Source organism: Botrytis sinoallii, assembly GCF_014898435.1.
Source record: "Botrytis sinoallii strain Bc 23 chromosome Unknown BSIN_012, whole genome shotgun sequence".
In the NCBI taxonomy this organism is placed as follows: Eukaryota; Fungi; Ascomycota; class Leotiomycetes; order Helotiales; family Sclerotiniaceae; genus Botrytis; species Botrytis sinoallii.
Window position 1 is genome coordinate 242537 of NW_024066039.1, and position 12041 is coordinate 254577.

General features: G+C 42.5%; 4 protein-coding genes across 4 annotated transcripts; all 4 read left to right on the forward strand.

Moving 5' to 3' along the window:
- Window positions 1–172: 172 nt before the first annotated feature.
- Window positions 173–382, forward strand: EAF02_007150 (uncharacterized protein; the record flags this gene model as incomplete). Its single annotated transcript, XM_038903198.1, has 1 exon — window positions 173–382. One exon carries the CDS (start codon window positions 173–175, stop codon window positions 380–382), a length of 210 nt encoding a protein of 69 aa, XP_038756677.1.
- A 1489-nt stretch (window positions 383–1871) lies between these two features.
- EAF02_007151 (uncharacterized protein) lies at window positions 1872–2446 on the forward strand (the record flags this gene model as incomplete). The annotated part of the gene is made up of 4 exons (XM_038903199.1): window positions 1872–1887; window positions 1958–2083; window positions 2151–2334; window positions 2395–2446. The coding sequence occupies 4 exons, from the start codon at window positions 1872–1874 to the stop codon at window positions 2444–2446; spliced, it is 378 nt and encodes a 125-aa protein (XP_038756678.1).
- Window positions 2447–3244: 798 nt separating this feature from the next.
- Window positions 3245–5230, forward strand: EAF02_007152 (uncharacterized protein; the record flags this gene model as incomplete). The annotated part of the gene is made up of 2 exons (XM_038903200.1): window positions 3245–3796; window positions 3893–5230. 2 exons carry the CDS (start codon window positions 3245–3247, stop codon window positions 5228–5230), a joined length of 1890 nt encoding a protein of 629 aa, XP_038756679.1.
- A 5349-nt stretch (window positions 5231–10579) lies between these two features.
- Window positions 10580–10927, forward strand: EAF02_007153 (uncharacterized protein; the record flags this gene model as incomplete). Its single annotated transcript, XM_038903201.1, has 2 exons — window positions 10580–10635; window positions 10756–10927. The coding sequence occupies 2 exons, from the start codon at window positions 10580–10582 to the stop codon at window positions 10925–10927; spliced, it is 228 nt and encodes a 75-aa protein (XP_038756680.1).
- Window positions 10928–12041: the final 1114 nt, after the last annotated feature.

Sequence of the window (12041 nt, forward strand, 5' to 3'; positions counted from 1 at the left end):
AAATTGTATTTTGCGGTATCAACTTGAAGACAGGGTCCAGCTATCCCAGGATTGATGAATGTGTTTGAACCCCTCCTCTCCTCATCCACCCATCCACCCATCCACTTATCCAACCACCCATCCGAATCCGATGCATGCACGCATGGAGGGGTGAAGTAGTAGCAGTCAAGCAATGCAATCTATAACCTTGATGGGGACCAACAGCACCAACAGTACCAACGATAATCTAAAGCAAGATGAAAGTGGTAAAGCCACGGTGGTCGGATGGTCTAAGACTCCTCACTTCGTACTTCCCCCAAATGATTGGGAACCAAGTGATTGTGATGATGTATATTTTCATGGCCCTTTCATGGATTTCGGAGCTTTCGTCAGCGTGTCATAGGCTGATTGATCGACCCTGAAGATCTGGTTTCTCAATTCTGGATTCACCATGTAATATGTTAGAGACTTGGGGTTTCGAGCGTCAAGACACAGAGAGATGTAGGTGTGTTCAGTAAGTTCAGTTTGAGATATACTCGTACGGAATACCTAGTAGGTCGAATTACTTACGACTACCGGTGAAGGGATTCTCCTGAATTTTGATTGTATCGTAAGAGATAGAGAAGCTTTGATGTCATAGGTACTCACTATATCATCATAGATGCTGGGTAATGTAGTGATCATGGAGGGGGTCTGAGAGTCTCAGAACCGCACATTTCATGCTTTATGTTTTAACTTTGCCCCTCAATAGCTGTGTTGTACAAATGCAATGGGAGCTTTACCCTTGCTGCCACGAGTACGAGGACTTATTACTTTATATAGTAACCTGTAAGGTTATGTATCGTAGACTCTAGAATGTGCTACCATATCATTCTGTTTTCCACGAGTACTCCAACAAAATAAATTTAGTAAAGTTCATGGCATGCATTGATAGCTACCCAGTATTCAGGAAGACAAATGATACATACATACTTGACGCAGATAGATATACAGAGCAAAGAGGGATAGGGAGCATTGCATTCCAGATTTGGCATAACCTTACCTAGGCAAGAATGATCATCTCACTGCCACTGCCACTGCCACTGCCATCCCACCGAAACAACGGCATGTTAATCCATCCATCCATCCATCCATCCATCCATTCATCCATTCATCAGTATCCACGGCTGGCTCTCGTAGCAAACCAGTCCTTCCCAAACAAGCTTTTTATATAATGATTCCATCACATTCTTTTACAAGCCACGCAAGCCGTGTAACTACTAGGTGCTAAACTATTGGAAGAACTTGACACTTGTCTATGAGTGCCCGGTAGATTGTGGGTTGAGTATTAGTTTCATGCAATGTGGGGTTCATCAATATGATACCCTGAAAAGTTGTTGCCATCAAAAACAAGATCAAGCAAGATGAGGTATGAGGTACGAGGTGTGAATTACGATGACTAGGAATCACCATGACCATAGACAGTAAAGGGGGAAGCTGTATGGCCCCATCCAAGATATTCTCCTTGAATGTCTACTCCGTACAACTTTGGTTAGATCACACATTCTGTACCTACTTGAGTACGATACACTCATTCATGTTACCTATAAGCGGGGCTTGATACTTAATGGAATTAAACGGTGAATCATATGCTACTCGTTTTGGTTAAGAAGTACTAGTTAACTGGTAGGCGGGTGTGAATGTATGAAATCCGTAAAGGCATAGTCAAAGAGGGGTGAGGGTTCGACGGTAACACTTCCATCTATTTAAACCCCTCATATCTCCCCTCCGCAACATCTTTCTTCCCCTTTTCTCATCAACAACTACAATTCTACATCTCTACATCACTTCAGTCTACAACTATATACCACACTCTTCAAACTTTTTAACTTTTACCACATAAATCTATCATAATGGTTTTCGGCTGGGGTACGTCTTCCACCTTCACTCTGACACTCCATACAAGATGAAGCTTATACTAACATACGATTCCACTTAGGCGAATCTCAAGAACACTACGACCAATACCAAAGCGAAGACACTGCCAGTCTCGGTCATGAGGTTCTCGCAGGAGGTGCTGGTTTCGCCGCCATGAAGATGTTCGAAGACAGACAACGCAAGGAAGGTATGTTTAAATCCTCACTTCTCAACCTCCACTCAAATCAATGTACTGACTCGAATACGTTCCATAGGAAAGCCAGTCTCCCACGCTTTTGCTAAGGAGCTTCTCGCCGGTTTCGCCTCCGCTGAAGTCGACAAGTTGGCTGAGACCAAGGGTGAGGACTGGATCCGTGAGCATCGAATGAGAGAAAGGTCAGAGGAACAAGCCAAACACTTGTACGATCAACATTATGGCCAGGATGATCAATACGACCCGTATGTTATCTCTTTTTTGCTTTTGTTGTTACCCTTTTACTAACATGCCCTTTCTTACAGAAACCAACGTGGTCCCCCAGAGCACTTCAACAGCTACGACAACAACTGGTAAATCAACAATTGAGAGCACGGAATCGATCGAGGATATCAGAATTGACAGTATGATGAATTGATGGGATTTCTTTGTCTCAATTAGGAGATTGCCGATGATGATGACGAATTTTATATATATAGCATGCATGGCTTTTTATGATGGATGATACCGCCTGGCAGAAGCTTAGGTTCTCCACAGAACATAGTCTCAATCGAAATAAAAGGATTTTGACCAACAACGTTGTTTTTTTCTTGTGCTTTCCAGTATCCAAACACTCATCAACTTGTGATGGATCGATGATCATTGATGTGAAGATATACTAGGTACAATCCGGTGGTAAACCTATTGACTTGACGTTGACGTTGGAGGGTACATACATGTCTCCATTGTGAGATCTTATCTCTTGGTTCAGGTACAGTGCATACTTGGCGATGTGGATTAAGGCTATCGCCAAGACTAGGTATCGGTATCGGTGTAGCTCAATATTGGAGAGGCTGTACATCTAAGACAACAATAGACAATCGAGTACAATAATCACAACATCCCATCTTTGCCTTCAATTGACTTTCAACTCTCATATCATAGTTACTGTTCGGAATCTATGTATTAGGTAGGTATTGATACTCCATTCACAATCAATCTTACATCAATTGCATCACTTCCATCAAATCATAACTCACATTAACGACATCTGCCTAGTCAGATTCACTACCGCTCTACACTCACTACCTATATTGGCAATCGCTCCCTCTATCTTTATTTACCGTTGAAACCGCAGACATCAAGTTAGACCAATCTCCCAGTAACAACAACACAATGGTTAGGAACAAGCCGTCAACCGCCTCTCTTCACAAAGCTGCCATGGAGAAACAGATTGCTTCTGACGAGAAGCTTACCCAGGAGCTGTTGATGGGGGAATTTGCCAAAATGAAATTGGCGGTCTCTAAACCTACCGACCCGAATAATAAGGAGTCTTTCACAGCCCGTGAAAGTCTACCGATTCGTTCCCTTGGGGGTGATTCATGGGGCCCTCCAGGTTCCATCGACTCAGAAGCGCGCTTAGAACAGGAGAAGATTGAAACACTCTTCGAGAAGATGAGAAAATCTTACCAATTCCCATCCGCCGAGACGGAAATTAATGCTACGAGTGGTGCACAAACTTTGTTCGAAGCATTCCACTCACCCAATGATTCTCTTATTCCTCGCAATTTAGATACCAAAGCGCCCAATTCCGCGAAGCATGCGACCATTCTCAAAGATCCCGAAGAATATGCAGAACCGTTCATCAACTTCATGACGGAGAACCCAACAGTTTGGCATGCTATTGAGTATTGGGAGAACAAGTTGGAGGACGCTGGGTTTTCTAAGGTTAGTGCAACTCTCAATCATTCCGATTCTTCACAGTTGAATTCAAATGCACACTCGAATTCAAGAAGCACAACGCTAATGATATCTTGTTAATAGCTCTCTCCGCGTGATTCATGGAATGGCAAGCTTGAGCCCAACGGAAAATACTACGTGAACCGCAACGGAACATCCTTGATTGCATTTTCCGTTGGTGGTGCATACAAATCTGGAAATGGAATAGCAATGGTTGCCGCACACTCTGATTCTCTCACAGCTCGCCTGAAGCCCATCAGTACCAAACACAATAAAGCTGGATTTGTACAGCTCGGAGTTGCTCCTTATGCTGGCGCATTGAATGAAACATGGTGGGATAGAGATCTTGGTATTGGTGGTAGAGTTTTGGTCAAAGATGAGAAAACTGGATACATTTCTCAAAAATTGGTAAAACTGGGTTGGCCAATTGCACGCATTCCAACTCTAGCTCCCCACTTTGGTGTTGGAATGTTTGGTCAGAACAATAAGGAAACCCAACTCGTACCAATCATTGGTCTCGACAATTCCGATATTGAATCTTCGGCTTCATCCTCATCATCATCCGAGCAATTTCAAACATCAAACATATCCGGTGCAAAATCTTCATTTGTCTCCACCCAACCACCAAAACTTGTCAATCTTATTGCCAAAGAATTGGGCATTGAAAATAAAGAAACCATCATCAACTGGGAACTCGAACTCTTCGATACCCAGCCATCTCAACTCGGTGGGCTCGACAAGGAATTCATCTTCTCAGGACGTATTGATGATAAAGTTTGTTCCTGGTCTTCCATTGAGGCCCTACTCTCCAACTCTTCCTCTGAAGATTCCAAATCATCTGGTATCATTTCCATGGTTGCTCTTTTCGATGACGAAGAGATTGGCTCGCTCTTGCGTCAGGGTGCAAGGGGTAATTTCCTCCCCGGAACAATTGAACGTGTCGTGGAGTGCTTCAATCATTCCACATACAGCCCCAATATTCTGATGGAAACATATGCCAAGTCTTTTCTCGTCTCCTTCGATGTTACACATGCTACAAATCCTAATTTCCTGGAAAAATACCTCGAGAATCATTGTCCTAGACTTAATGTAGGATTGACAGTTGAAGCAGATAGTAATGGTCACACTACTACGGATTCTGTCTCGACCGCTATTTTCCAGAGACTGGCTGAGAAATGCGGACAAAAGTTGCAAACTTTTATGATCAGAAATGATTCTAGATCGGGAGGTACAGTAGGACCGATGTTGAGTTCTGCAATGGGCGTTAGAGCTATTGATGTTGGAATCCCCCAACTTAGTATGCACAGTATCAGAGCAACTACAGGATCTAAGGATCCAGGATTGGGGGCTAAGATGATTGAGGGTGTTTTTGCAGGGTGGGAAAGTGTTGACGAGGAGATTGCCGGAGGTAAAGGATGGTAGACATTTTTGTTTTTTTTAATTGATTATTTGAGAAGGCTACTCGGATACGAGATAGTATGGAATGGTGTAAGATTGAGGATCGGTACTACATAAGAATGCGTCATGATACAAGCTGTGCACATACTAAGGAGCACTATTGAGGGGATGAGTGAGCGGAAGGATTTAACATCGTCCCAAGTCACATATATAGTACATAGATAGATCGTAGAATGCATTTTTAGCTTATTAGCATATTATATCGGTTTTTATTATGGCTTTACGTATTAATTTTTATGCTTGTTGCTACTAGACTTATTTCAATCAGGTTAATGAAATTGTGGAATATATCACGAAATCAGCTTCTGAGATCAACGCCCTCCTCGAACGAGTATTGGGTATCCAGCTATGTTCTATGTTTAGAAAGCGAGTGAATCGATAGCAGCTAAATTTTGAGTGCACACAGGTGTCTGGATTCACAGTTTCTATGACGCATAAGCAGCTTATATACGTTCGTCCTCTACCCACAAGCGTAGAAGAGCACCCAGACAAGTACTTAAATGGTGAGGATGGCGAGGTTGTGGTTTGTAATGAGATTGGCATTGATGGGATTCTGGTGAGCTTTGAAGACGTCCGAAGATTCTTGGGGTTTGAATTTATGAAATAAGATATTACAGGATGTGGAGTGGTAAGAGATATCAATAGACAACCCTTCCACAAATATGAATCGGACAAAGGTCTGATAGAGATACGGGGGTGACAGGAGAATGTGGAGGGGATCTAAAAAGTAGAATTTGGATTCAAGCAAGTGTTGAGGCGTGCGAGGAGATTCTGGGCTTGCAGTCTGGGTCTATTTTGAACTAGTTTTCGTAGCCTATAGTGATAATTTATTGGAAATCCTGAGGTGAATAAATTGATCTCAAACACATGACGGAAAGAAGTAAATCTGCCTTGAGTGTGAGAAAACAGTTCAGGCGAATGATTTGAAAAGGGTGATCTCCTGTTTAAGATACTTTCAAAAACTCTCATCAAGATCGACAATACAGTAGTAGTGGTTAGGTCGATACTACGTCTAGAATACTTGAGCTCATGCATCTAGACCGAGAGAGCTTGATCGCTGCGCTTTTTAGGAAAAGGATAGAATGCGAGGAGTCGATCTCGTTGTCTTAGATAGAGATTTCAATCGACACCTTAAAATTGTGTATTTCCGTAGACTTTGTCCAAATTTTCGAGGTTTCTCGATGTCATTCTTGTGAATTTCTACGTTCAGTATCGCTTTCTCTAGAGCATTGTTGTCCGGCGTTCTCGGGGGAGAGACTGCCATTTTGAATCGGTGTCCAGTTAATGCACATCTGTTATCTAAAAGACCAAAGTATGAATTCACTTTTTCAATGATTATATGAATATTAATTTGATAAACGTTCACAACAATATTGCCCCGTCGCGTATCCTTTGAGGATCAGCGATGCTTCTCTAGTGCCTTTTCAATGCATGGAACTCTTAAGCAAATTTAGGACTCGCATTTTGCTGATCTAATCAATCTTCAGTGTGCATCTGCTGGCTATTGGAGGAAAAAAAAAACGATCGATTGAATGCTTGAAAACGATTCTCGTTAATGTATCAATGACATGTAGTAAGAGAGCTCGGCAGGTCTGGGAGGACTGGGCGTTTTCGTCCGCCAGTTTAAATCAATGAAAGAGCTCGTTCCATGCGCTCCTTCTTACAACTATCGGAACAAAGGGAGCGAACTCGTAGTCATATATGGAGGTTTGTATATACAAAAGTATCCAAACTAGGCAGGGCAGCCATGAAGCCAAGATTCCACCGACTGAGAAGCACCAAGACAGAATTTCGTCTTCTTCTGAAAATTCGTAATATCTAGATATATATGGCCAATCCTTCGTACTACAAGGGATATTTTCACCGCAAAAACATGCTGTCGTGGCGGTACCAGTGAGTATCTTTCAGCCGTTCGGCAGAAATTAAATACATTTCATTCACTAGCATCCACTTTAGAAAACAGGTGAATGATAAGATGTAAGATGTGTTATTGGTACATTTGACCAGCAAGTGAAGTTGATTTGAGAGGTGAATGTCATAGAACACAATAGCACTGCACATGCTGGTCATATTTGGGGAAACTAAAGCCGTTGTTGATGCAATAGACTCTTCCCCGCTCACCCAGACTACTAAAATTGTCAGTGATAGGCTTTTCACTATCTGCACGAACACTCCGAAGTCGTGGAAAGTCAATGGGCAGCATTACTATTGCTTTGGCTCACTTTATCAATCGGGGTTTTTTAGATCTTGCCATGGGGTTTCTATCAACAGTCCAATACATTGAAAGGTGGGAGAACTTCGAACATCTTGAGGGAGGTAGTACTTGAGCTTCTGATTTTTTTAATAGAAAAGATGTGAGCCACTTACACTTAGCCGCTGCAATCAAGTTGAAAGCGAAGTTATGGTTCCTGACCACTGTAATCAAAACCAGTGATTTGAATCATAATTTGAATGTAGCCTCCGCGATCCCTCCGATACTAGTAGCTAGAAGAAAATGTACTGCGTTATTACATATGAAAGATGTTTGATGGTTCACAATGCATGAATCAAAATTCAGGAGCCTACGATAAAGTACCCATTGGGTTGGAAAGAAGGTTAAGTACCTACCAGATTTAACGCCTTCATCATATAACAAGCAATGACTTACAGAGGTCCTAGAACTTCTCCGAATGAAAGCCCCCATGATTTGTAAGAATATCGCCATGCCTTTGCACAATAACGTCCCGAATATCTGGTTTAAATGCGCAGACGAACTCCCACTCATCATCCAAAGACAGGGGTCACCTTGGTAAATGAGTGGATCATGAAGTTGCCATGGGTTATAAGACTTGCAACAAAGGCAATGGAAAGATTTCAAAGGATTTCTGATGAGGTGTATGAATCTAGTCTTTCCAGTTCAAATGAAGGGGGGATTGATTGGATGGTTCGGCTAATCTGAGAATTAACCACAATGATATCCTTGGCGTAAGAATTTGATGAATTGATCGGATAGGTCTATAAGACACTGACTACAGTCGAGAATTTCCAAACTTGTCAATTGTTTCGAACGTACAGAGTATTGTGGTGAACAAATCTTGGTGGTTTGATATTCATGCCGTGATACTTCACCGATCTGTGGAACAATCAGATTATTCCGTACCAACGACGGTCGGAGAACTTCATCACGTCCGTATTCTGTCAATTAATGTTTGCGATCAGCAAACCTTAAATTCTTGGGTAACCTTACGATTTGCAACAGATTAGTCTTCCCTTTAAATCTACCAATTATCCGGGTCGTGCACATGATCGTCGACGTGTTAATGAAGTACACGTGCTATGATGTGGCACCCTAACCCTAAACTCAAAACTCAAAAATGCAATGACCACTCACACCGGAAGATGGAAAAATGAAAGAAGCAATGGAAAATCTCGTTACTTCCATGGAAACTGAGATGTGCAACAAAATTAGGATGATCTATATTAAAGATTGAAGTAGGAAGTAACGTGTAAATTCCGATTTGAGAAAACAAACAAGCGAGGCATTCACAATCGAAAGTAGCGCATAAGCCCGATGGAGACTTTCAGGCACAATCGTTGAGATCGAAAGCTACGCAAGTGCTGATAGTAAGGGGAAAGCGAGCGAGACGATCCGATACCAGTGGGGTAATTTGATTGAGGTGCTGAACGTTCCGAGAATTCTGGATTTTATGATGCCGGTGCTGGTGCTGGTGAGGGTACGTAAGAACAAAGCAGGCAGAGGATATGTGTAGATCCAGAAACTACCTCCACATATTTCCAATCGAGAATCCCCTCATGCCATGAGAGACTAACTCAAATGATAAGAGGTTGGGGCATATCAAGATATCTTGAAGAGTTGACATGTGATTTCACCTCAACGAAAATTGAGGTAATAATTCCCGAGCACCCGAATCTAAATCACTGAGGGGCGGTTACCTTGGGGATGAATGTGACGTATTGGCTGTCTTTACTTTATTTCATTCTTGTCAATTGCCCCTATTCACCCTTGGCAAATAATTCGATATGCAACAAAAATAATTTTCTGTGACGTTCATTGTCTAATTGTGGGTAGTTGTAGCTGCAATAAGGAGTACGAGAAGTGTACAAATTCGGCTGGGTCCAATTTTGTCCTCCGAATGGTCATGTAAGACATGCGGGCATGCTTGTGTTGGTAATTGGAGCTCTGAATTATTGCCAAGTGTAGATCTGAAAATGCCCAGATGTTGAGATATGCAACATTTTGATCTTTTTCGGTACATCATAAGCAGCCTCTATCATGCTGAATGGGCATCTTGGGTCTTTGGCCATTGTCGTGCTTGGAATACCTCAAAATTCGGGAGTCCAACTGAAACCTGGACACATAAAGAGTCGAAACAGTACCGAAAATGAGAATGTGTTCAATGCTGGAGTAGTTGTGAATTTTTGTGTATGTTTTGATTTTCTCAAATGAAATGATCACTGTTTCGAATGAATTCAGAAAGAGATCTTTTGTGTTGTTGCGTTGTCTGCCCTGACCTCAGCTCTAGTCAGTCAATTCTCAAGGCCATTTTGGGGTTGAGTAGCGAAGCGTTATGTTGAGAATTGAGACGTGCAACATTGACAGCCGCTCTTGAATATCAATGCCATTCCGGAAGAATTATGGCGTGAAATCCGAGACCCGAGTAGCTAGTGGATGTAGCAATATAAAACTTGTTGACCGAGTTGAAATGTTGAGAATTGAGATACGCAACAATTCTATCCTTCTTTCTTACTGTTGGACTGTCGCATTATGGTACTGTTGTGGTAATGGTTGTCAATTTGTTGTGTGGTTGAGTGAAACTTCCTATGGGATGGAACATAAGCGTGCTTACTAACGTTTGGATGACTAAGACCACCCTCAGCAAATTGAAACAACAATCCTGAACATGGAACTTGATCATGTACCTCGATCAGTTGAAATGACTTTTGTACAACGGACGGAGAAACGAGTTTCGTTCTTATTCATTGTGGATTGCAGAAGCTATTATCGTGAGATTATGATATCGGTTCAACACCCACGAAGCTCGAGAGCCACAATCTGACAATTAAGGTTCCCACTAGTCACAGACACGCGCGAGTCATCTACCTCTCCCATCAAAAGCATAATTGTGATCATTTCCCAGATATCCAAGGATGATGCCTGGCAGTTTGGTTTGTGTATGGACAAACGGGTGTGAAACCGGCTGAAGAAAAGAAGCTTTTGATATGGAAGCTTTGAGGTCATCTATGGCCATCTAGAATCGGACTTAGGGAACATGACAGCAAACTAGAACCAAGCACTGAACCTCTGAAAGAAATATGTTCTATCACGACGATCTCACATCTCAGCCTTGTTTGGATATGGCTCGGCTACAGTAGTTGATCGTAAGCCTCCCCAGGTTTTACAGCTCAGCCGCTAATTGTCGAAAATATCACATCTCGGCGATCCTCCATGAGTTATTTCCAACCACTCACCTACAATATCGGTCTTCCAGAATCCACGGGAATACTGACAAGTTCGGAAAGTATGCCCGTCTCCGTTCTAGATATGCAACAAAGTCAAGCAGTGATTTAGAGATCAAGGCCATCGTGTTCTATGATCTCGGATTTGTTCCAGTTGACCGTTGGGTTGGCGAACGTTGGCGACGCACATATGCTAAAGTGTAAGAGCCTCAATAACATGGGTATTTTTTCCTCGTTCCTTTTCATGGGTAGGTCCATCCAAGCGTTTATCTAAGGTAGTGGGGCCTCAAAAAGGGTTTCCTCTCGTACCACGACTCGTGACAGTTGTGATAATCTTGTAGTCAATACAGTTTTGCGTGATGGCTAGTCAGCTCTACTCACTAACAATTTCCAAAGGAAAACGTGGCAGCTAGTCTCGCTCATTTCTGCCATATCGGGTTCACCCCTTCTCGGACATGCTTCTTCTTGTGGAATGTCAAATCGTAAATGGACATACATCCGTGACAGCATGAATTCATGCAATATTTGTTGCATGTCTATCGCTCAGAATTTCCTCTCATCAACTCTCACCAGATCTCAAAGAGACAGAGTATTCAGTATATATCTATATTATGCACAATTGTTGCACATTTCATCTTTGCGTCATGCCTGTCAATTATGCGGGTCATACCCGTTGGCCATGCATTCTAAATTAAGATCCCATGACAAACGCCGTGGCGGAGACCGCCGACTGCACATTTACGACTGACTCAAGGGCACAAATTGTCGTACCATTTTAACTCCACCTCTAATCGAACACAAACGGAGTTCCTTTCACAGTATTAAAGTTTTGCGCCGCAGAAGGCATTGTATTGGCTCATCCGTCCATGAAATCATTTTGTTGCACGTCTAACAACTGAGTCTGAGTCGTGGTGAGGATGCACGCCTCGCTGAGCTTTGTACACATCGGTGGGTATTTGTACTCGCGCCATCTTACCCCGAGTTATTTCTCTAAATTGTGGAAACATTGCGGACATCCCCGACCTCTAGAAGCGCAGCAGGGAAAAGACCCTTTGTTGCATACCTGAACATTGACTCGTACCTTTCATTATGGGTATAATCTCCTTCTGGCCTCTTCGTATTCGAACCGTCAGATGGAACCTTGGTTTCGTTGCATATCTGAGATTTTGAATGTTGACTCGTAGGTCTTTCTGGTGGAGACTTTCGTGGGTTCTGAACGTTTGTTGCATGTCTGAAATATTGAATGTTGACTCGCAGTTCTTTCTGGTGAAGACTTTCGTATATTTTCAATGTTTGTTGCATGTCTCAGTTTTTGATA